The sequence below is a fragment of the Suricata suricatta genome, chromosome 3 (assembly GCF_006229205.1).
Source record: "Suricata suricatta isolate VVHF042 chromosome 3, meerkat_22Aug2017_6uvM2_HiC, whole genome shotgun sequence".
Taxonomy (NCBI): Eukaryota; Metazoa; Chordata; class Mammalia; order Carnivora; family Herpestidae; genus Suricata; species Suricata suricatta.
In genome coordinates, this window is record NC_043702.1 from 36,344,202 (window position 1) to 36,369,754 (window position 25,553).

Here is a 25,553-nt window from a genome sequence, read left to right on the forward strand (position 1 = left end):
GGGACGCCTGGCTGGCTCAGTAGAGCATGTGACTCTTAATTTTGGGGTTGTTAACCATGTTGGGTGTGGAGATTACTTAACATATTTTTTATTTATTATTTTAGGTGTTTGCTTCCTTAATTTGAGAGAGAGAGAGAGAGAGAGCATCCCAAGCAAGTTCCATGCTGTCAGTGCAGAGCCCAATGTGGGACTTGATTTTATGAGCCATGAGATCATGCCCTGAGCCAAAATCAAGAGTTGGACACTTAACCAAACCAACTGAGCCATGCAAGTGTCCCCCAAATAATTTTTCTTATTTTGAGAGAGAGAGAGAGTGAGAGAGAGCGTGCGTGAACGAGCACATGTGGGGAAGAGGGGCAGAGGGAGAGAAAATCCCAAATAGACTCAGGCTGTTAGCAGAGCCCAACACCGGGCTCAAACTCAAACCTTGAGATGATGATCTGAGCCAAAATCAAGAGTCAGATGCTTAACTGACTGAGCCACCCACAAGCTCCAAAAGGTTAAAAAAAATTTTTTTTTAAAGACAATACAAGAGGTAGAATGTCTAATTACTTAGGAACACCTCAATGATAGAACCAGAGAATATGGGGAGGAGGAAATAAACAAATAATTGAAATAAGTTCCTCAGGAATGAAGGAAAGGGCTCCCTCCCAAGAGCCCAGCACAATTAGGCCCAGGCAATTGGACAGCAATTTCAGACTACCCAGGATAAAGAGTAGACTTTAAAGCTTCCAGAGGGGGGGCTCTGTTGGTTAAGCATCTGATGTCGGCTCAGGTCATGATCTCGTGGTTCGTTAGTTTGAGCCCCACTTCGGGCTCTGTGCTGACAGCTCAGAGCCTGTAGCCTGCTTCAGATTCTGTGTCTCCTTCTCTTTCCCCTCCCCCTCCCACACTATCTCCCTCTCTCACAAATAAACATTTTTTTAAAAAGTATAAAAAATAAAAACTTCCAGAGACCAAAAAAAGGATGCTTTACAAAGAAATGGTAATAACAGTGGCATCAGACTTCTCAAGAATAGTACTAGATGCCAGAATACAATGAAGTTATATCTTCACACTGGGGAGAAGGAGGGAAAGGATATTACTTTTAATGTAAAGTTCTGTACTCACGTGTGAATATAAAACAATGACATATTCAGACACTCGGGGATTCCAAAACTTTAGCTCCCACTTGCCTTTTCTTAGGAAACCACTAAAGGGTTTATTTCCTCAACATTTGGAAAGTAAATCAAAACTAGCCCAAGATCCAAGATATAGGGAGCCCCAGAGAGGGGAAGGAGAACCCTAGATTGAGTGCACAGGAGCCCTAGGATTACAGTTGCAGAACAGCCTAAGAACAACCACTTCAGACGGGAGGGTACAGGGGTGGCTGCAAGTAACTCAACAACTGAACTTTGAGTAGTTCCGACACGTTCGAGGTCTGTTTTACCGGGAGGACAAAGTCGACAAGTACAAGGTGGGTTCGTTTAGCACTTGACGTCAGAGTTCTCCGAGTTGGCTTCTCTGGAATTACCACCTCTTCTCTGAGAAGGTAGCACATGTAGCTGCAAAATTCATGTCCTCGCAATCAGGCAAAAACCAAGGCAAAGACCGTTTCTCTTCCAACTTGCTTTCCACAGATAGAAAAACCTTCTCTAGCAGTGCTATCCCATCAGTCCTCCCCTAGGAGTCCAATGACCAGATGTCACTTCAAGAAAAGTTTATAGGGTGGGGCACCTGGGTGGCTCAGTTAACTAACTGACTTTGGTTCAGGTCAGGATCTCAGGGTTGAGGAGTTGAGCTCCGCCTTGCGCTCGACTGTCAGCACAGAGCCAGTTTCAGATCCTGTCTCCCTTTCTCTCTGCCTCTCCCCTGCTTGCAATCTCTCTCTCTCTCAAAAATAAACATTAAAAAAAGAAAGGAAGAAAAGTTCATAGGCCACCTGGGTGGCTGTCAGTTAAGCATCCAACTCTTGATTTCGGCTCAGGTCATGATCTCATGGTTCATGGGTTTGAGCCGAGTTGGGCTCTGTGCTAACAGCCTGAGTCTGCTTGGAATTCTCTCTCCCTCTCTCTCAAAATAAACAAACTTAAGGGGAAGAAAACCAACCAAGGGTACATGGGTAGCTAAGTTGGTGAAACAGCCAATTTCACCTCAGGTCGTGATCTCACAGCTCAGGAGTTTGAGCCCCGCATCAGGCTCTCTGCTGTCAGCGCAAAGCCTGTTTCAGATCCTGTCACCCGCTCTTTCTGCCCCCCCCCCCCGGCTCATGTTGCCCTCTCTCAAAAATAAACATACATTAAAAAAATTTAAAAAATTTAGAAAGCTTATAAGGGTCTTGTTTTCCTTGATGACAAACAAGTGCACAGGTCATGGCCTCCAGAGTGTTATACTAGGTAAAGCAAACACAAGAGCAGAGATACTGGGGCCAGTACACCTGGGTATGTTGTATCTGGTCTCTCTACAGCTTACTGTAATCTGGGTTCTGACTCTGTCTGGGAAACCTCATGGGTTAGACGGATGGCTAGATCAAGGCATTATTTGTGTATTCCTGGGCTCCCTGACCAAAATACTTTCCACATACTCATAACACCAGTGCAGTTAGATCCCAACCACTAAGTCAGATTCTGAACCTGAGAGTTTATCTATGGTATTTATAGGAGTAGTGGTAAAGTACAAGTTCTTATTTCCATCAAAAGAAAAGTTTTATGTACAGGGATAAAAAGAATATCTGGACCTTATCTCTGCCATTTTAAAAACATTTTGAAAAATAAATACATAAATAAATAAAAACACTTTGTTTAAAAGGCAATTGTAGGGGCACCTGGGTGGCTCAGTTGGTTAAGCGTCCGACTTCGGCTCAGGTCAAGATCTCAGAGTCCATGGGTTTGAGCCCTGCGTCAGGCCAGGGCCTGGAGCCTGTTTGGGATTCTGTGTTTCCCTCTCTCTCTGCCCCTCGCCTGCTCATTCTCTGTTTCTCTCTCTCAAAATAAAATACAGACACAAAAAAATTTAAAAAAAAAGTAAAAGGCAATTATATACAAACTGCAGATACTCTGGAAAGTACCTGTGTGAAGCCACAACCAGTTCCATGAGTGAACTGTAGGAGCAAGTCACCGCTGTACAACCAGCACACAGTAGGCACTCACAACAAATTTACTGAAAAAATTGATGCAAACATGCTTTTAGGTAGCGAACTAATTATTGAGATCTCCTGTTGATCTGAGGAAATAATTAGCACCCTTATTGGAAAGGTAATACAAAGGGGGTTGTTGGGTGTGGAGTGAAAGGAGGGAAGAAGATCAACACTGACTAAAGGAAGACTGGATTTTGCCTAGATTTGTTTCATAAAGTGCCACAATTAAACTTTACTATGTCTATGTAAAATACTCATTGAAATAAAATAGGATTTCAATAACAATACAAAAAATAAACAAATTATCTTTATTAAGTTACTACTTCAGTCCTTAGACACTGATTTGTTTACAAAAATATGTCTGAAATACATTATTGCAAGTGAATACACAAATAAATAGAAAATAGGGATGCGTGGTGCTGGAGACATATACCAACTTATCTTCATATGTTACCCACCGCAGTAGACAAAATCTGACACGTAATCAGCCTTACTGAAAAAGCAGTCAGAGTACCTGAGAGGGCTGCAAACTACAAGAAAAGTAGCCTCAAGCTCTGGACCACTCACCAAACCATAGTCACTGTTTAATCTGGGAGTCAGTCTCACTACATATAGCACTGAATTACCTAGTACAAATACGAACAATTTAAAAATAAGAAAAGTGTCAAGGAACCTTCATTAACAGTATTTTAAAGTAAAGTTTCTACTTTAAATATCTGATGATTACTCAAATATCCTAAGCCAAGAGGCAGGACCTATGATAATAAGTTATAAATAGTCTGAATTTAATAACTTAAAGGTGATAATGGTTAATACGATACATACTGTGTGAGTATCTCAACTAACCCCCTTCAGGTAAGGTCATAATTATACGGTTTAAATTTACAGTTTCAATTTCTGGTTAAGAGTGATGACACCCCATTATTGTAAATGTACTAATATACATATCACTTTGAATTACACTTGATTGAATTCTGTGTACACGTGGTTCCATATTCCAAGTGCAAATTCTCAACGGTGTAGGTTTATAATCAAATCTGGGTTTAACAAATGCTTTCGAACTTCTGAAAGCAAATGATAAAAGCACTTCCTACAAGTGAATAAACTAAAGTTACAAACAGGTGACCAGTTCTTTTTTCCCTTTACGTGTGATGAACTTCATGGAGCATTAATTCCCGAGGTATATTTGTTTCTGGACCATACAGCTTACATGCTCTTCTTTCAAAGGCAGCTACCATCTGCTTTACAACTTCATCGAAAAACAGTGTGGCGAGCTGAGAGTGTAGAAGGGAGCGGAATTCAAAAGAAATCTGTAGGAAAATGTTAATTATTTTAGGAGGATCTTTCTTTCAGTCAATGTAATGGTATTCACACTGTGAAACGGGCTGCCCGGCTTGTGAGGCAGAGCTGTATGGGCATATCCAGAGGAGACTGTTCCTACCCCTCACCAGACGGAGACTTCTTTTCCACAGTAAGCACAATAAGCTACTGGCACAATAAGCCTAAGTAAACAAGGCCAGTGAGTTTCATTTCAGAACAAAGAATCTGTTTTTGTTAAGTTAAAGATAAAACTGGAAAAAAGCTTTGCTGAATGAATACCATTTTGGTCTGGCTTCTTTTTAATGTGCCCCTTTTAGATCTATCCTATCTCCCAAAAGGAAATACGGAAGGGAAATAACCCTTCTGATAGGTATTCCTATGAGAAGAGGCAGCAGGAGAGGAGAAAACTATTTATAGCTCTTCAAGACAGAAGTCAAGGCAAGTGGTTTGAGAAAGAGTATTATAAGAACCAAATATCCACTGACTTTTTAAAAATTGCTTTAATTTTCCATTTTGAAGTAATTTCAAATTTGTAAGCTGCAAAAATACTACAAGGATTTTTCATACACCCATTACCCAGATTCTATTTAAAATACATTTTTTAAAAAAGCTTATTTATTTACTTAGAGAGCATAAGCAGGGAAGGGGCAAAATCCCAAGCAGGCTCCACACCATCAGTGCAGAACCAATTGTGGGGCTCGAACTCATGAACTGTGAGATCATGACGTGAGCTCAGATCAAGAGTCAGATGCTTAACTGACTACAGCACCCAGGCACCCTCAGATTTTCCAATTTTAATGTTTTATAGAACCACAGTGCAATTATTAAAGCCAGAAAATTAAAGAGAGTTACGGCTACTAGATAGTAGCACTATTATCTAATCTACACAGCCTTATTCAAATTTCCCCAACTGTCCCATTAATGTCCACTAATTTTTTCATGAAATCAACTCAAGAGCTGAGAACAGCAGCATGAAAACTATGACTATTTCGGGGGCGCCTGGGTGGCTCAATTGGTTGAGCGTCCAACTTTGGCTCAGGTCATGATCTTGAGTCTGTGGGTTTAAGCCCTGTATCAGGCTCTGTGCTGACAGCTCAGAGCCTGGAGCCTGTTTGGGATTCTGTGTCTCCCTCTCTCTCTGCCCCTCCCTCGCTCGCACTCTATGTGTCTCTCTCCCTCTTAAAAATAATCATTAAAAAAATTTAAAAACATTATGGCTATTTCTTGAAATGCAATGTCTGAGTTGCAAATATAGAGAACAACTCATGTATTATCTGTTGGCAAAGAAAAGCCATAGTGGCTTTAAGTTTTCTATAGCTAAGGTAATGGGAACAAGAAAATGCCATAGTCCCTATATTAAAAACAATTTTCCCCCTTTGCTCTTTATCTCTGCACCATAAGATGTAGAAATCAATGTGTAGATTCCATTTAGTGTTTAGGCTGTTAGTAAAGTCTTAATATGTGTCATATACTCTATGGACCTGTAAAAACTTGAAAATAGAGAAGGAATGACTATTCAAGTTTTCAAGAAATAGAACAGAAAAAGAGAAAGATTCATTAGTATTCCTTCTTATAAAGTTAGTGCAGAAAAAGGTACTCAATACTCAGAAATTTGAGATTTTCTGAAAATGTCTTTCAGTAATCATTATGCACCTAAGATTAATTATGGCAGCTTCGTTCTAATAAATGGATTATTCTTTCTATATTAAACTTCAACTAATATTTGGAACAAACTAAGGACTGTATCACAGACTTACTGAAAAATCCAAGGTACAAGTTCTTGGGTAGCCAGGAAGACCAGGGCTAAAACGCCAAATAGTCTCCAAATGATTGAAAAGCTTCCCATCGGTACAGGATGCCTAGGACAAAAAAAAAATAAAACCACAGTGAAATATCATTTGGACTGTCCAGAATTTACAAGTGAGGATGATTTCTTTTTAAAATATGTTTATAGGTCAGACCATAGGTGATAAGAACATCTCATCTTCAGCTTGGTAACAGGAAGTGACCTCTTGCCAATATATGCCATTTTCTTCCCTCCTGGGATCCCCAAGATTATCAGTTCTCACTTTCACTGCTGACACCTACTGTGCTTAAGAGTTTTCTCTTCAAGCAGAAAAACAGGGAGTGATTTTTTTTGAAGTTTATTTCCAGTTCTGCCACTTATAAGTAATCCTAAACAAGTTAATACCCAGTATCATGCTTCCTTAAATCTATAAAATGAGTGGAATACTTACTTTATATTATTATGATACAGCTAAAATATTGATAAGGTATCTGGCACAAATCCCAAGTACAGTTTTATTTTATTTAAAAAAATATTTAAAAATTTTTAATGTTTTTTATTTATTTTTTGAGAGAGAGAGAGAGAGAGAAACAGCATGAACAGGGGAGGGTCAGAGACAGAGGGAGACAGAATCTGAAGCAGGCTCCAGGCTCTGAGCTAGCTGTCAGCACAGAGCCCGACGAGAGCCCGATGAGATCATGACCTGAGCCAAAGCCAGATGCTTAACTGACTGAGCCACCCAGGCACCCCCCCAAGTAAAATTTTAACTTCTTTCCTGCCCAACAACTTTTTTCTTGTCAGTTACATTCACTCATTATTCTGTTTCTAAGGGCATCTGTGGTTCTAGTTTTCCTAAGAGTCTGACCCTGACCAGTGTCAGATCCACTGCTTTCTAACATCTAATCTCTTCAGCGCTCATGTTTATTTTATATGTGTATGTACACACCAAAGCATAATACTTAGCATTTACTATGTATAGTGCATCTTGATGGTTCCCATTCTGCCTCATTAAAAGGCAGCTGACTCAGAGCCACTAAAAGAGTTGCCTCCTGCAATGTGAAAAATGGTGGCCAGATTCAGAGTCACTAGTCTATTGTCAGGACTGGTTATAACTCTGAATGAAGTTCAGCTACTTTACTTACTATCCTAAAATGATATCTAGGACTTCACACTAGAAGACAACTGACCTCAAGAATATGGATCGCTTGCCATTTAAAGGGGTGGGTGCAGCCCAGCTTTAACAGTGTAATGCTGCAAATCTTTCTGCATCATCAGCCACAAGTGCAACATGTATGTGAAAAGCTAAAATGGCTTAACATCATGCTACACTTTCTACTAAAAATGTATTGCTGTGAGTGGTCTGTAATTAAGCCCAATAAGACATCTAGGGAGTCCATATACATATCAGTGAGCAGATATAGTTTGCTTATTTATAGCATGTTTCTTTTTGAAAAATTAGTGGTGGACACATTTGGATCACATTTATACAGTTTAATAAAGATTTGATTTTGATCATTCTTAAGATTTTGGCTCTGAATGACTTAAGCTGAAATGGCTCCTCCTTAAAATACTGCACCATCATTAACCTGGTAGGATTCTTGGAGCCTTTTAGTGCTGAGACTGTAAAGCTGTCTTCAGCTGAATGTAAACATGAGCTTCTAATTATCTTCATCAGCCAATAAGTACTTCGAGTGTTCAGTCCCTCCCGTTGGCATCTGGTAATGTACATTCTTCCCATGCCAAGGTGGACTGATCATTAAATGGCAGTGTGACATCTTTATCTTACTGAGAAGTAAAAATGACCTGAGTGTCCTATAAATAATTTTAAGAGATTTTGAAACTTGAATTGTGTTTCTTCAGTTCGTGTATATTTACCCCAAAGTGTAGTCTTTGGAGTCACATGACACTGGATGAGCCAGGTGGATGATTACATTAACAAATAAGCATTGTATGTGTATGTAGCTGTTGCTTTATACTGAGAAAATTCTGAAACTCAGGTGTTAGTATGTAGTAAACTATGACTTTATTGGGCGGAAGCAGGAAAAGGTGCACTTAATCTCTAGCAAAAACGGAGCATAATTTTTCAACTCTTATTAGGGTTTAATTACAGTTTCAAATGTTTAGGCATACTGTATCTTTTGTTCATCATGGATTTTCTCCTGATAATATGGTTTGTTTGATGCCTTTACATGCAGATACTTAGTAGCTTGTGCTTTTTAGGTTTTGGTTGCTATCTTGCCAAAATAAGTGTTATTGTGTCTCAAACTTGATTTTTCCCCCCTAAATGTTTTATTTAAAAACAAGCTAAAAGTATACTTGCAGTTAAAGTCTATATTTTGGTGTAAAACTTAAAGTGTTTTTAATTTCATGTTGAATATAGCCAGACACCCAAGAAGTCTGATGATGGCAACAGAATGCAGGTTGCTAGGGCCTGCCCCAGCGCATCCTGAGGTTTAGATTTGGAAAGAACTTGCTGGTGAACTCCTTGGCTGTTTAGCTCATCTAAACTCATTTGATAAGGGTTATGGCTGTCTGAGAAATCCTCTTATGGGAGAAACTTGTTCCATTTACTCCTTTCCACAAAGTACACTAGGAATCAAAAATCCAAAGGGTTAATTTTGCTAGGGGCACTGTCTTATATCTCTTTTGTCTGTGATCTATCTTCACAGATTATAATGAGACTTTAATAAATGTATCTTAAGAATTTTTCACATTGGAAATTAGACAAACATTTGACATAATAAAATCTTGTTAGCTTGATATTTTAAGGAAGTAAAATCAAGTAATCTGTCTTAGAGACCTGCAAACTGGTCTCTCTGCCTTTCAGTCAATATTGATGAGTGAAACAGAGCACCTACCTGGAGGGAATGTTGCTTTGTCACACCAAAGTGATGAAATGTTTGCAAATTTGCATCTCACCTAGGTTACAATTCTTTGCCAGAGGCGAATTTGCTTTCATTATCTGAAATTCTACAGGAGATAGTGGTGACTTAGGCCAAGGTGCATTCAGCATACCCAAAGTCAAGCTAATAGGGTTTTGTTATTGAGCTTTTGCCCCCACCCCTTTCTTTTAATCTGAAAGAAAACCTGTTCAGGCTTCTAAACACTAAGGAGAAAATTTTGGCTGAGACAGTGTTCAGTCTGGTGCAAATTTACAATGGAATTCAAATCCACATAATGAAAGTTTTACCTATAGAGGCTATCTTAATAAATTAATCCTTGCTTTGATCTATTCAATATTCTTAAAATTTCCTGTTTCAAACAGCTATAATACTTGATTCAAACAATGTTGAAATAAAAAAAAAAAGAATATGTATCACTTTCCCTCAGCAGCAAACCATCTTTTAAATCCTGGTTTCAAAGTCAACACATCCCTCCCCAGTTAAGCCTGGGACCAATAAATGATTAAGCCCCTCTACCTCTTTTCTCTGTTAACTTCTTCCTCTCAACACTTTAGACTGTCCCTGCTCTGAGCTTATACACTACAGACTAGCAAAAGGACTTGCATAGATAAACATTTTTCCCCAAAGTGTATTTTTTCTTCCCTAGCTTCTGCCTCCCTAAACACAGAATGCAGGACTATTTTACTATATCTGACCATATCTCCACAAATAGTTCAAACTGGAAGCCAAAGAGCTTAAAATATATTTGCTGTTTATTCCTCACTTCATCTAAAGCCTTCTGAGTTCCTTATCACATGAAAACATGGTAGGATCATTATAAAGATCAATTGCATCCATACTAAAAAGCATTTATAAAGAAATGCTCTATTTTCACATTCATAAAAGAAAATATTATAATTTTTAAGGTGGAAAACAGTGCATGTTCAAAACTTTATTTAGGGGAAGGGATGATAAAATAAAATCTATTTAGACATGATAAAATAATAGTCATCAAAATGCTAACTACTTTATATTTATTTTAGAGAGAGAGCATGAGCAAGCACGCTCCATGCTCAGTGCAGAGTCCGATGAAGGGCTTGATCCCACAACCATGAGATCATGACTGGAGCTGAAATTAAGACTTGAATGCTCAACAGACTGAGTCACTCAGGCGCCTCAGCTAACTACTTTAACAGCTAAATTTAGTCACATTATGTTATGTCATTGGGGTGAAGTGAAAATGGTTTTTTGTTTTGTTTTGTTTTGTTTTGTTTTGAGAGACTCTCAAGCAGGCTCCACACCCAGCATAGAACCCGATACAGGGCTCAATCTTGTGACAGTGAGATCATGACCTGCACCAAAATCAAGAGTCAGATGTGAAACTTACTGAGCCACCCAGGTGCCCAAAAGAGTTTGGTTTTATAGGTAGTTCACTAATGAGCATCTAATTTCAACACCATCAAAAGTTTATTATAAAATCTTATTATTCCAGTTATCCAACTTAAAGGTAATATATTCTACTCTTCTTTACAATCACATTATAGGAAATTTGGAGCGCCTGGGTGGCTCAGTCAGTTGAGTATCTGACTTCGGCTCAGGTCATGATCTCACGGTTCGTGGATTCAAGCCTCACATCAGGCTCTGTGCTGACAGCTTAGCTCAGAGCCTGGAGTCTGTCTTCGGATTCTGTGTCTCCCTCTCTCTCTGACCCTCCTCTGCTCACACTGTCTCTCTCTCAAAACTAAATAAAAACATTAAAAAAAAATTAAGATGCTTATAGGCAACTTAACAATGAAGGGAAAACTGCTACTGGGAATACTCACAATATACCACCTCCCTCCAACTGCTTTGTCACAAACTGTGGCAGTGCGGTACTCATATCAGTCATCTAGCCCAAGGACTCACAGATTTTTACTGGTGTGTTTAAATATTGCCAGAGGACTATTCCTAACAGCAGAGATGCTGACCACAGCAGGAGGTGTTATGATGATGATCTACAACTAGCTGTTCTCACTGAACTGAACCAGACCATACAAACTATGGCATACAAAGTTTTATATTGTGACCCAGGCAGTAAGATTCAGTGAACGGCTGCCTATATTAAATCCGCTGAAAACTTCCAAGGGCTTCTGGCCATTATAGATTCATGTACAGTAGAATTATATCACAGGCATACTTGGCAACTAGTGACACATCACAGGGCAACTAGTGATTCACAGAAAATGTCACACAGCTTTTCCTGCTTCCTTGGTTATAATGATTTTTATTCTATACCACATGTGTGTATGAGATATTGAAATCCAAAACGTGAATCCAGGGACAACTGAAATTTGAACACATATAGTTGTGTGTTAAGCTCAAATATATCTTTTCAAAAAAATTGTTTTAATGTTTATTTGTTCTTGAGAGAGAGAGAGAGACAGAGCGTCAGCAGGGGAGAAGCAGAGACAGAGAGAGACAGAATCAGACACAGGCTCCAGGCTCCGAGCTGTCAGCACAGAGCCCAATGTGGGGCTTGAACTCACAGACTGAGAGATTATGAGACCATGACCTGAGCTGAAGTCAGACATGCAACCGACTGAACCACCCAGGCATCCCTATGAGGCAGCTTATTTTAATGGAAAAATAGCTTTGGAATCTGACACATACAGTGTGTATTTGCATAAGGTTCTTAATTTTCTTAAGCTTCATAAAATTGAGATAGCAATGATCATTTCATACATGTTATTATAAAGATTTTTTTAAATAATTTTTTTAAATTTTATTTTTATGTTTTTTATTTTTGAGAGACAGAGAGAGACAGTGCGAGCAGGGGAGGGTCAGAGAGAGAGAGACAGACAGAATCTGAAGTAGGCTCCAGGCTCTGAGCTAGCTGTCAGCACAGAGCCCGATGCGGGGCTTGAACCCATGAACCATGAGATCATGACCTGAGCTGAAGCCAGACACTTAACCGACTGAGCCACCCAGGCACCCCAAGATTTTTTTTTCTAATACAGTTTCCTCTCTCCTTGGCAGTGCTAAAAGATACCAAGATTATGAGAAACATCTCTGGATCTGTAATAATCCAAGAAGACAGTCGTGAGAACTTAAGCACAAAGATTTTCATGACTCCTATCATTGTAGTATTGGTGCTAAGGAAACACAAAGATGAAAAAGAAGAGCTTCCACCCACTCCAGTAGCTCAACCTTGTCAAGCAGAAATCAGATGAAGAACTAAATTACAGAGTGAAAGGACAAACAAAACACATACACTAAAGAATCACCAAAGTAGGACTGATTATTTACATTAAGGGAGAAAGAAACACCAGACAGCTAGATTTTGAAGGATTACTAGGCAAAGAGTTAAGTTCATTACAGGGGGAAAAGTGAGGAGTATGCAAAGGCACAGGGCTGCATAGTAAGTACTATACGGAGTACTTCATATTCATGGAACTTGAAGATGGAAGGTATTACCTGAACATTTAGTATTATCTCTGTGTGTGTGTGTGTGTGTGCATGCAAAAATAAAGCAGACTTAAACTTGTATATATTAAGAAGCAAGGAAAGGTGTGTCAACTATACTTCAATAAAATAAAAAGAAACCAGTGAAGGGAAAAAAAAAGCCAGGGGGAGAAAACTGAGCGTTATTTTTTTCCCCAAGAGTTCTTTTACTTAGATATAGCATAATATGAGGATTTAAGTTATAAGAGATTGAGGTCAGGGGCACCCGGGTGGCTTACTCAGTTGGGCATCCAGCTCTTGATTTTGGCTCAGGTCATGCACGGTGTGTGAGATCAAACCCCACATTGGGCTCTGTGCTGACAGCATGGAGGCTGCTTGGGATTCTCTCCCCCCGCCCCTCTTTGCCAGTCCCCTGCTCATGCTCTTTCTCTCTCTCTCAAAATAAATAAACATTTAAAAAAAGAGAGACTGAGGTCAGGGAACAGAAAAACATTTTAAGATTATATAGATATTCAGTGGTGTCAGAAAGACTGAGCTAGAGTCTTGGATCTGTAACCTTGGGTAAGTTATCTAACTCTTCTAAACCTTAAATTTGCTCAACTGTATAATGGAGAGCAGTGAATCTCAAATGGCTGTTCTGAGGACTAAACAAGTAATTCAAATAAAGCACTACAAAGAGCCTAATAAATGTTAGTTAATGTGAGAAGAAGTGAAGTATAATAGTAAAAAACTCCAAAACTATAAGGCATATAGGTGGAAATATTCATAATGGCAAAGTCCCAGAGTGAGGCACAGCCCTTTTACTTGGAGTTCAAGTTCTGAGAGTAAGATGAGGGTGGACTCCAAAGTCTTAGCCTCCCTGGACAGTATACTCTCTGATATGAGGGCTGCACCTCATTTAATGCCTAACAATGAGCTGATGAAGACTAACTGGCCAGTTACCAGAAATGGCATCTGGTGGGCATAAAACACAACTAAACTTTAAGTCTTCAGCCACCAAACTCTAGGAATTCAAAAGAACTCTATGGAATTCTGCCATTTTGTGTATTTAAGCCTTGGTACCTTTTCTATACAGATACTCTCCTCTGACAAGGAAGATGACCAACAGAACGCGCGTTACAGTATGTGGCACTTCAGTAACCAAATGGCAGTATGACCTAGACAGGGTTTATATTCTCATTTATATCTTCTCTACCTTTTTTCATCCTCTCACCACTTTTCCTTCCTTAATTTAAAAAATAACTAGTGCAAAAATTAAAACATTTGTTACATGTGTGGTCCGATCTTTCCTAAGGGGCAGTAGTCCTCAAGTGAAAAAAAAAAAAGAGGAAACTTTATTTCCATATTCTAGTCAAATTTCTATTTGGAAAGAAAACACTAATATTGGATAAAACAGCACAGTTAGAAAACGTAAGAAATCATTTGTTTTCTCCTTTCTTCTCTGATTCTTTTAAGCTATTATACTTTTAACTCACTTGATACAATCAACATTTGGGAAAGATTTAAAAACAACAAAAATCTAAACTATTACCTTGACCAAATGTGGTTTCACCAAGGTAACCACTGATGTATAGCGCTCCAACACAGGGGGAAACCCAATTTCTAATCGTGTTTTGCAGTATCCAGTTCTCTTTGATATTACATCTGATTTTTTGCACCAAGGAACAAAATGCTTGTAATCCTCCATTCCTGATACCACATCATACATTTCCTGCATAGAATATCTTGAAAAAAAAAAAAGGAGAGGTATTAACTGCACCTAGTTATATGGCATACATATACTTTAATTTGAAATGAGGGGCGCCTGGATGGCTCAGTCAGTTAAGCATCTGACTCTTGTGGTTCGTGAAATTGAACCCTGTATCAGGCTCTGCACTGACAGTCCAAAGCCTGGTTAGGATTCTCTATCTCCTTTCTCTACACCTTCCCAACTCACTGTCTCGCAAAATAGATAAACTTTTAAAAAGTAATTAAAAAATAAAAGAATTACAGTCATATACATACTTAAAAGTTTGTTTATTCATTTATTTTAATAAACTTTACACCCAACGTGGGGCTCGAACTCACAATACTGAAATCAAGTGTTGCATGCTGTTCTGACTGAGCCAGCTGGACATCCCCCCTTTTTTTAAGTTTATTTTTTTTTAAGATCAAATATATACTTTAGAGCAAAGATGTTTACAATATATTGTTATATGGAAAAAAACACATTACAAAGCAGGCAGGATATGTGTAATTCTATTATTCATTTAAGAAAAATTATAAATAAATATGATTATTTCTAACTTTTAAATACTTGATGTTTATTTTTTCCTAAAACTGTTGTGGTAACAGAATATGTGCAATAAAAATATATTTTAAAAGCCCTGGAAGAACACAGATTAAAAAACAGTTTCAACTCAAGAAAAAGAAGTAAGAATAAAGATAGACTCTCTGAGTACATATTCTTCTATATTTTTAGGTTTTTATAAAAGTATGTAGTATTCTTCTAATTAAAAAAATAAAGAAGAAACTACTCTAGGACACCAAGGGACTCTCTCATTCTTTTTATGTGCCAGCATAACACGCCATCAAACCAAATCTGACAAAGAACATAAAAAATAATATCTATAGAACAATGTCACCTGTGATTACTCAGGCAAAAATTCTAATTATCAGCAAATAAAATCCAGAAATACATTTAAAAAACCATTAGCAAAAAAATGCAACCCTTTTAAAGATGCACAGGTGGCTTAACACTAAAAATGATATTACAACCATATTAACCAAAAGAAGAAAAACTGTGATTCTATCCATAAATGGTAAAATACCAAAAGCATTCTCATTAGAGTTAGAAATAAGACAAAGATGCTAATTATCATTGTTATGTAACACTGTTCTGAAAGTATTAGCTGAAGTAAATAAGAGTGTGAAATATGAGGCATATGTATGGAAAAGAATAAAGCAAGACTATCAGGTGGCAGGTGATATGACTATCAGTTCAGAAGAGAAGCAATTCAGAATTCAGTAAGGTAACCTGTTACAGAACTTTAAAAATAAATACCTTTCCTATAGTAACAAGAACCAATTATACAACAGCATAGAATTGCAAAATACCTACAAATAAATTCAACAAAAAACCTTAAGGCCCTAAATGGAAAACAAACAAACAGAAACAACAACAGTCTATGGATACAGGTAAAAGATGAGTGAATAATGAGAGCCAGATACATATTATTCTTATAAAAACTCAACACTGTTAAAAAATATAATTCACCTCAAAATAATGAAAGGAATTTAGACCACCACCAAGACCATGATGGCTGTGACTATAATTCTGCCCCTCTTCAATCCCTTCAACAAGTACATGGTCACAATAAACCAGGCCATGCCCTACAACTACCCAGTGCCCCTCCCAGATGATGGGAACATGCCCAAGGTGTCCAGCCACCCCCAGGACCTTCAGGGCCCAAGCCTGGAGTGGCTGAAGAAACTGTGGGCACCTCCAGTGGCAGGGAGGACGCCTCTTTCCCGTGGCCAGTAATATGTGAAAAGTGTACAAAGAAAAATTATACAGTAATTTAAATGATCCCAATCTAAATTACAAAAGGCAAGTTTTGGAATAAGAGAGAATGAGTCTTTATAAATGTTTAAATTAATCTTTATGACCATGAAATGAGGCCCACAGCAGAAGGGAGGGAAAATAACCCTACCAACCTAGTTTTTCAGTTACTTTGAAATAAATGCCAGAGTAAGTCACATGAAGAAGTATGAAACCTTGTAGCCTGGAACTTAATTGTAATAAAAGTAGTCTACAACAACTAAGAAAGCAGTACATATAGCATAGTGGTCAAGGGGATGGACTACATAGTCAGAAAGGATTGTGCTCAAATATCAACCTGAAAACATAGTAAGTCACATGACCCTGGGTAGGCTGGTTAACCTCTCAATTTTGTGTTCTTCATCCATAACTGAAAAGTACCTCTACAGGGTTCTTTTGAGGGTTAAGTGAAATCATTTTGCCATACTTCACAATGCTTAATAAGGACTTAATAAACTAAGTAGCTAATATGTGTTTATATCAAATATGGGGGAAAAAGATAAGGTGGAGATCACTGGATTACATTAATTAGTAATAAAAATAATTTTAGCCTGAGAAAGAATAAGCAATAATAAGTAAATATAATAATAAGTAAATATGTTGAAAAAAATCATCTTATAATCTTTGGAATCATACTTCATGTACTTTATCTCTCTGAGCTTCAGTTTCCTCATCTCTACAATGGGAATGACACCACCTAATATACATGGCTACTGTGAGAATTAAATGAAACAATAAATATGAAGTACCCAGTAATAGCTATCAAATACCAAGTACACAGTGAAAAGAAGATATTAATAGTGATTCAAAAGTAAAGTACCCAGGGGTACCTGGATGACTGAGTTGGTTTAGTATTTGTCAGCTCAGGTCCTGATCTCACAGTTCCTGGGTTTGAGCCCCACATCAGGCTCTGTGCTGGCAGTGTGGAGCCTGCTTGGGATTCTCCCCCTCCTTCTGCCCCTCCTCTGCTCACACACACGCTCTCTCAAAATTAATGTACATTAAAAAAAAAAAAAAGTAGACCAATTCACTACTTATCTTTTTATTGCCATGTCTCTCTTTAACTGATACCAGCTCTGGCAAAGATATCTATCTATCCAATTGTTTAGGCTCACTTTACATGGTGTTCTTGCTGGGAAGAAGAAGCTCATCAGAAGGCTACTATTCCCTGGCACAAAAACAGACACTCAGATCAATGGAACAGACTAGAGAACCTAGAAATGGACCCACAAATATATGGCCAACTAATCTTTGACAAAGCAGGAAAAAATATCCAATAGAAGAGAAGACAGTCTCTTTAGCAAATGGTTCTGGGAAACCTGGACAAAGATTGTAGCAAAATGAACCTGAACCACTTTCTTACACCACACACAAAAATAAACTCAAAATGGATGAAAGACCTAATGTAAGACAGGAAACCATCAAGCTCCTAGAGGAGAAAGCAGGCAAAAACCTCTGTGACTTCAGCCACAACTTATTCAACACATCTCGGGAAGCAAGGGAAACAAAAGTAAAAAAGAACTATTGGGACCTCACCAAAATAAAACACTTCTGCACAGCGAAGGAAACAATCAGCAAAACTAAAAGGCAACCGACAGAATGGGAGAAGATATTTGCAAATGACATACCAGGGTACGTTTCCAAAACCTATAAAGAACTTACCAAACTCAACACCAAAAAAATAAATAATCCAGTGAAGAAATGAGCAAAAGACATGGATAGACATTTCTCCAAAGAAGGCATCCAGATAATCAAGCAACACATGAAAAAATGCTTAACATCACTCATCAAACCAAAATCACAATGAAATACTACCTCACACATATCAGAATGGTTAAAATTAACCACTCAGGCAACAAAAGATGTTGGCATGTTGGCAAGGATGCAGAGAAGGAGAATCTCTTTTGCACTGCTGGTGGGAATGTAAACTGGTGTAGCCACTCTGGAAAACAGTATGGAAGTTCCTCAAAAATTAAAAATAGAACTATCTACATCCCAGTTGCACTGCCAGGTATTTATCCAAGGGATACAGGTGTGCTACTTCAAATGGGCACATACACCCCAATGTTTATAGCAGCACTATCAACAATAGCCAAAGCATGAAAAGAGCCCTAATGTCCATCAATGGATGAATGGATAAAGATGTGGCATATATATACAATGGAATATTACTCAGCAATCAAAAAGAATGAAATCTTGCCATTCACAACTATGTAGATGGAACTGGAGGGTATTATGCCAAGCGAAATTAGTAGAGAAAGACATATCATATGACTTTACTCATGAGGAATTTAAGATACAAAACAGATGAACATAAGGGAAGGGAAGCAAAAGTAATATAAAAAACAGGGAGGGGTACAAAATATAAAAGACTCTTAAATATAGAGAACAGACAGAAGGTTGCTGGAGGGATTGTGGGAGGGGGGATGGGCTAAATGGGTAAGGGGCATTAAGGAATCTACTCCTGAAATCATTGCTGCCCTATATGCTAACTAACTTGGCTGTAAAGTAAACAATAAATTAATTAATTAAAAAGGAGGCTATTAGTCCCAGTACCTCTCTTACATTTAGAAGAGAAAAAACTAGTTTTTTCCAATAATCCCTTCCAAATCAATATGGTTTAGAATTAGGTATATCTTTTCAAGAGACTCTGAGGACTAAGGAATTACAAAGGCACTAGTTAGATGGAGCTTGGGTTCCTAAATTGCTGCCCATAGATGGGGAATACTCACTTGAACTTTACATAAGGAAGAAATTAACTTTCATGTTTTACCTATATGGCTGCTAGCATTACCCTAACCAACACAGTGACTCAGCCAGTAATAAAGGTAATTTCAGTGACAAAAGTGGAGTCTGCTGAAAGTCCTTTACTACAGAAAAATCAGAAAGGAAAAAACAAGTGAAAAAATTCATGAAATGCACTTTTACAAGAATTCATGTAATACTTAATAACCTGTTGGGAATGAAGACCCCCTTGTAGAAACTGCCCTATGAACAGATGCCATATTTCTGGTTGGCAGAACTGCAGTCTCTGTATTCTCTCCTGTGTATGCCTCTAGATAAGGGGTCGAACCTGGCCTAGTGCCTGGCTTTGTAAATAAAGTTTTATTCCCACATAGCCACACCCATTTATTAACTACTGTCGATAGCACTATGTCTTTGGGGCTACAATTACAAGACAGAGTTGAGTAGTTGCTACAGAGATAGTATGGTCCACAAAACCTAAATTTATTCTCTGGCCCTCTACAGAAAAAACTTGCCAACCTACACTCTAGGTGATAGGAGCCTGTCAGCACATCTGTATGTGACTTATCTATGCACGCATGTATGTGAGGAAGCTATATAAAAACATTGGGCCCAATGTATCATTAATGTTGGGACAGTGTACAAAAATTCAGGTCATAAACAGTTCAGTTACTTCCTTTATGTGTCAAGGTTTAAATCTATCCTATAAAGTCACCATATAATTATGTTCATTCAACACAGATTTATAAAACAGTGAAAGCTATGGTATGGCCAATCCAGAAAAATCAGAGCTTAGTCTGTAAGAAGAAAATCCAGGAAAAAAAGGTCACAATATAAGAAAGTTGTGAACATGCTCTTTTAGTAGAACTATTATTTTATACAAACCCTATAATTCTCCTCTCTGAATATTCTTTTCTTTTGTTTATTAATGGCGCAGCAATTCTGAAGAAAGTTCTTGCATATATCTCCTTAGGCAAAACTACGGTAGGTGGTGGAAGAGTTCGGCTCATCAGTATACCACAGGAAGCTAAATATCTAAAAAGACAAAAATTACCTGATTTAGAATGGCACTGAAAATTAAGAGGAAACACAAATTATAGATTGTAAAATACTATCACACTTGATTTTTTTAAAGTAATCTCTACACCAACATGGGGCTCAAACTCATGACCATGAGATCAGAAGTTGCATGGTCCACCATGTGAGCCAGACTATCACACTTTTGGAAGGCTTTGCAACTTTAGAATATTCCTGAAACACACACACACACACACACACACACTCACACACATGCAGAGTTGTGTGCATGTGCATGCACAGGCATGCAGGAAAAAAATTTATTAAGCATCATAAAGAAAACTGAAAATAACAGCTTACAGTTTGGGTTAGAAGTTCCTGACACAAAAGGGATCTCTCCCAGAAAGTTGACTTTCAGTCTACAGTCACGTATTCCAACATATTCTTCCTATACACTTGCTAGAATATTCATCATCTATTTTTTTCTTTCTTTCTTCGTTAATGTAAACTACATCCCCAATGTGGGGCTTGAACTCTTGACCTCGAGACCATGAGTCTCACGGTCTACTGGCTGAGCCAGCCAGGTGCCCCTCATCATCTATTTTCTAACTCATCTATCCAGGTTGTTTTCTCAGCTGGATCCACAGAGGTTCCTTAATTCTTTTCTTTTTCTTTTTTAAGTTTATTTATTTATTTAGGGAAAGAGAGAGTGTGCACACAAAAGTGGGGGAGGGGCAGAGAGAGGGAATCCCAAGCAGGCTCTGCGCTATAAGCACAGAGCCCAATACAGGCTCAAACTCAAGAACCTTGAGATCACGACCTGAGCCAAAGTACGACCCTTAACCGACTGATCCAGCCAGGTGCCCCAGGTTTCTTAATTCTTGATCTACTTTGAGACTTGAGATTGGAGATCTAGGGGCCCTCTCAGGACTGTTGCTGTACACTCCTTTACCTTTCAGTCTCCCTTTCAATGCATATATGTAAAAACACATGTTAAAGAAATTAGAATATTAATTATTTGGGTACTTCTAAATACAGATGCCTGATACACTTTTTTCACCTGAATATTTTTCCTTTCCCTAATAAGATTATTGCATAACTATTTTATACTACTATTCATGTATTAGTTCACATACTTACTGAGATCTTGTTCTGTGCTAGGCATTAGGGATATAATGGTAAAAATAAAAATTAACTGTATGAGGATTACTTTGTAGTTGAGGATTCAAAAGAAGTGGGGTTGGGGTCATGTAATTAGGAGCTCCTTTAGACAGGGCAGTCTAGGAAGTCCTCTGAGGTTATATTCAGCTGAGACACAATGGAAGGAGTTAGCCATGTAAAGAGAAATAGGTATGTATGTACACAATAAATGTATGTGTGCGTACACACACAGTATATGTGAGTGTAGTATATGGAAGGAGGGGAGGTAGAGAGGGGGCACTTCAGGTAGTAGGAAAAGAGCTTGGCAGTATCTTCAGACCGAAGAAGACTAACAGTGTAGCAGCAGTATAGCAAGCCAGGAGAGTACCATGAAATAATATTAAACTGGTTGGAGCTAGGTCATGCTGAGAATTATTAGCCAGGATAAAGCAATTTGGATTTTATCCTCAATGAAAAGCTTCTGAAGAATTCCAAGTAAAAGAGTGCTACTTCATTAGATCAAATCTTCCAAACTATTTTTAAAAAAGGGAATGGATGGCCTGGTGAAATCTCCTTAGATTATCATACATAAACTTTGCTTTACAAAATAGGATTTATACATAAATAAATTTCTTTGGACAGACATCCTACAATTTGGCTGGAGAGGAAGAAATAATCAAGTTAAACGAAGAATAGCTGAAGAAATTGGGAATATTTAGCCAGAAGATAGTGATGATACCTGAGGATATGGTTCCAAAATATAAAAAAGAAGCCCAATAGGAGGGAGACAACTTTAAGCTCCATAGTACAAGAAAGAACTTTTGAAGATTTCTTTTTTTAAAAATTAATTTATTTTTTCAGAGAGAGGGAACAGAGGATCTGAAGTGGGCTCTGTGCTGGCAGCAGAATCTGACGTGGAGCTCAAACTCACAAACTGTGAGATTATGACCTGAGCCGAAGTTAGATGCTTAAATGACTAACCCAGGTGCTCCAAGAAAGAACTTGTGAACAATAATACTCTTTATAAAAATTAGGTGGTCTTATTCCAGACAATGAAACAGAGGTCAATGAAAATGGTTAAGTTAAACACTGCATGACTATTTCTCAAATGTAATGGTAAAGAATCAAACATACAAACTATATAGATGAACTTATTGGCCCCTTTTACGACTTTAAAATTGTTCATCCAACTGTAAATAACACTTCAATATGTGAACAATGGGGATAATATTGCAAAACAAAATAGCTTTGGGAATTCTAGGTTTTCTAGGACATCACAAGTGGTATTTGATTTTATAATGATGGTAAGAGCATATTTTAAAGATATCTCTATTTTTTTAATCAAAGGAGATTTTAGATAAATTCATCTCCTAGAGAGAAAAATACATTACCAATTTAGATAAATTTATCTAGAAACAATAAAAATGTTAAGTGTTTCCAAAAATCTTTAAAAATATGATTAGTTATGTAAATCTTATTTTAAAGGCAGAGATAATGTTAAAATAATCCTATTGTAAGGCACTTGGGTGGCTCAGTCAGTTAAGCATCTGACTCCTGATCTCACTAGGGTCATGACCTCACGGGTGGGGGGACAGAGTCCCACGCTGGGCTCTGCGCTGACAGCATGGAGCCTGCCTGGGATCCTGTGTCTTCCTCTCTCTCTCAAAATAAAGAAATAAACGAAGGCTTTTTTTTTTTTTTTTTTTAAGAGTAAGCCTATAGAGTTTTCTTAGAAGTGGGATAATAAGGAGGCATCTGGGTGACTCTGTCAGTAAAGCTTCTGACTTCTGCTCAGGTCAGGAACTCCCAGTTTGTGAATTAGAACTCACAGCAAGCTCTGTGTAGACAGCTCAGAAACCTGGAGCCTGCTTCGGAATTGATGTTTCCCTCTCTCTCTGCCCCTTCCCTGCTCACGCTCTGGCTTTCTCTCTCTCTCTCACTCAAGAATAAAAAAAAAAAAAGTGGAATTATACCAATGTAAGTGAATGACAGTTACTCTGCTAAATGAAGCAGCTCAGAGTAAATAACATAATTCGGTAATAAATTTAGCTTCACCCTTTAAGAAAAAAACATTTTTTTTAACGTTTATTCATTTCGGAGAGACTGAGAGGGACAGAGCACAAGCAGAGGAAGGGCAGAGAGAGAAAGACACAGAATCTGAATCAGGGTCCAGGCTCTGAGCCATTAGCATGGACCCTGACGTGGGGCCTGGACCCACGACTAGTGATATCATGACTCAACTGACTGAGCCACCCAGGTACCACAGCTTCTCCCTTTAAAAAAAGAAGCCACATAAAATAATTTAGGATCTGTTAGCTAAGTTGATTACAAACCAAATCTGGTATACAAAATACCTGATCACCTGTTTCCTTTCTAGGACATTCTTTAGAGGGCTTTGTTATAACAGTTTTACCTATTTTCCCCACTTTTTGTGTACTCTGTCACCTACTATCAGAAGATATTGAACACACTGATTAATAATTTTCTGATAAATCATTATCAGAAACGGCAGCATCTCTGAGATAAACCTTTATTTAAAAAAGACCGTTGTTCCTAAATAGATGAACTGATTGCCTATGAAGCTTTTCACTGTATATGATTTTGAATTTTGTATCAAGTTTATGTAATACCATGGCCCCAACCTCCCCCTTTACCTCCCCCAAAAGAAAACACACACACACACACACACACACACACACACACACACCCTTATACAATCTGATTACAATTGTAAAGGAAATACCTGTGTTTAAAGCAAGCTAATTGTTTTCCTGATGGTTTCTATGGTTACAAGCCCTGGACCGCACATTTATTTTCACACACTATCAAGAATGACGTCTTGAAAGAAAGACAGAAAGACAGACAGAAAGAAAGAATAACGCCTTTAGCTGTAAGAAAGAGCCATACAGTCATATATATCGTTAAACCATGAAATCAAAACTGAATCAGAGGAAGGGCAGTTTTTTGCTACTAACCTTCCAATACTATATCTCACTCTACCATAATAAATGCCACAATCTATGTTAATGCTTCCGCCTAAAAATGATCTCATAAACTGCCTCCCTCTTCATTATTATAAACAGTAAATATTTGTGTTGTAATTTAAACCTTAATGTGATCACTAAAACAATTATTTTTCTTAAAACTAACTGATTAGAACTACTTTCTCAAGTTATTTCCTTTAGCAGGACTAAATCTAAATATGAGATTATTTTAATTCGGTTCCAACCAATATTTACTGAAAAGGATTTAGAATCGGCTAGGGGTTGGATACTTGAAAAATTCTTCTTTAAATCTAAATTCCTGGAGTTCAATATTTGCGCTTGTGCTTTCTCCCTTCATCCCGTACTGTTTACCACTGAATACATTTTAAACACTAACTTTAATTTTCGAGCATTAATTTATTACAAAGTCGTCAGTAAAAGGAAACTAATTGGTGGAAGTATGGGATCATTCATGTCTCCACCTGCCAATCAGGAAAATCCAAGGCTGGTTCAAGGTTACAGGACCTCTAAGTTACAGTCGAGTGGAGAGAAAAAAAACCCCAGGTCCCCTACTATGGCTACATTTAGTTTTGTAAGCACCGAAGGGTGGAAGCAAAGACCCCCCCCCCCCCACCGCCCAAACTGGAAAAGTACGTCAGGCGAGTTGGCACGCTGGAAGAAAAGGGGGCTCACCGCCCGGCCACAAACTCCCACAGCCAGGGCAGCTAGTCACTCTTGTGTCCCAAAGATAAAAGAGCAGCAACAGCAGCCGGCGTTAGGGGAGGAGACCGGAAGAGCACCAAGTTACCCGTGGCCAAATTGCTCGATCAGCTGCTGCTAAAGTCGCTCCGCCGATGATTCACTACCTCTCGCGATGGTAGCAAGCCACCAACCCAGACGGGCCGTCTGGAACAGGCCCGTGAACCTCGGCCCGGGGTGATGGGCGCAAAGCCTGAATCCCTCAAATGCCGAAAGCAGGAGATCCTCTGGAGACACGGAAATACATCTACCTTGCCCCAAGTCTCCTCGGTCCCCCAACTCAGCACCTCGGGGCCGAAGGCTACCCTCACATCGGCATCCCTGTTGTTTATTACCTGATGTTCCGGGTAGGCCCCTGCGCTGGAGCCGGGGTTCCGGCCGCTGCTGTCGACTTTGGACGGCATCCCGAAACCACCTTTCTCAGGGCCCTCTGTCCGGCCCGAGCTGCCATGATCGTCTCACTGAAGCCGGTCCTCACCTCCGGGACCTGGCCCCGGGCACCGCCCTCCTGCGGCGGGTGGAGCCGCCCGGCTCCCGCACCTTCCAACCAATCGACAGGCCCCTTGAGCCGCCAGACACGCCCTCTCGTCCCACCCCGAAAGCGCATAACTGACGCAAGCTTCCGCTGCCGTGAGGGCGACTGTAAACGCCTCGTCATCTTTCCAGCCAATCAAAGGGAGCGCAGGGCCTCCTGACACACCCCTCTTCCCTGGGTGAACGCCAGTTCCAGCCGCGCGCTCAGCGTCTCTTACGTAAGACTGACCGTGACCTCTCACCTTACCTC

General features: G+C 38.8%; 1 protein-coding gene across 2 annotated transcripts; it reads right to left on the reverse strand.

Moving 5' to 3' along the window:
- Positions 1 to 3,394: 3,394 nt before the first annotated feature.
- COQ10B (coenzyme Q10B) lies at positions 3,395 to 25,318 on the reverse strand. Of its 2 annotated transcripts, XM_029934156.1 has the most exons (6): positions 25,105 to 25,191; positions 23,770 to 23,864; positions 19,755 to 19,904; positions 14,076 to 14,268; positions 6,193 to 6,294; positions 3,395 to 4,425 (listed from the first exon to the last, which is right to left on the reverse strand). In XM_029934156.1, the coding sequence occupies exons 3-6, from the start codon at positions 19,877 to 19,879 to the stop codon at positions 4,258 to 4,260; spliced, it is 588 nt and encodes a 195-aa protein (XP_029790016.1). In that variant the 5' UTR covers positions 19,880 to 19,904; positions 23,770 to 23,864; positions 25,105 to 25,191; the 3' UTR covers positions 3,395 to 4,257. The 2 variants fall into 2 exon arrangements, with proteins under 2 accessions (XP_029790016.1, XP_029790015.1); XM_029934155.1 differs by lacking the exon at positions 23,770 to 23,864 and having other exon boundaries at positions 25,105 to 25,318.
- Between the last annotated feature and the right edge of the window lie 235 nt (positions 25,319 to 25,553).

What these genes read in the sequence shown, in the direction of transcription:
- COQ10B (XM_029934155.1), bottom strand. Translation starts at nt 25,220, where the DNA reads ATGGCAGCTCGGGCCGGACAGAGGGCCCTGAGAAAGGTGGTTTCGGGA. An exon ending in TGAAACCACATTTGGTCAAG is followed by an intron (nt 6,295 to 14,075) that starts GTAATAGTTTAG and finishes TTTTTGTCCTAG; the next exon opens with GCATCCTGTACCGATGGGAA. An exon ending in CTTGTACCTTGGATTTTTCA is followed by an intron (nt 4,426 to 6,192) that starts GTAAGTCTGTGA and finishes ATTTTCCTACAG; the next exon opens with ATTTCTTTTGAATTCCGCTC.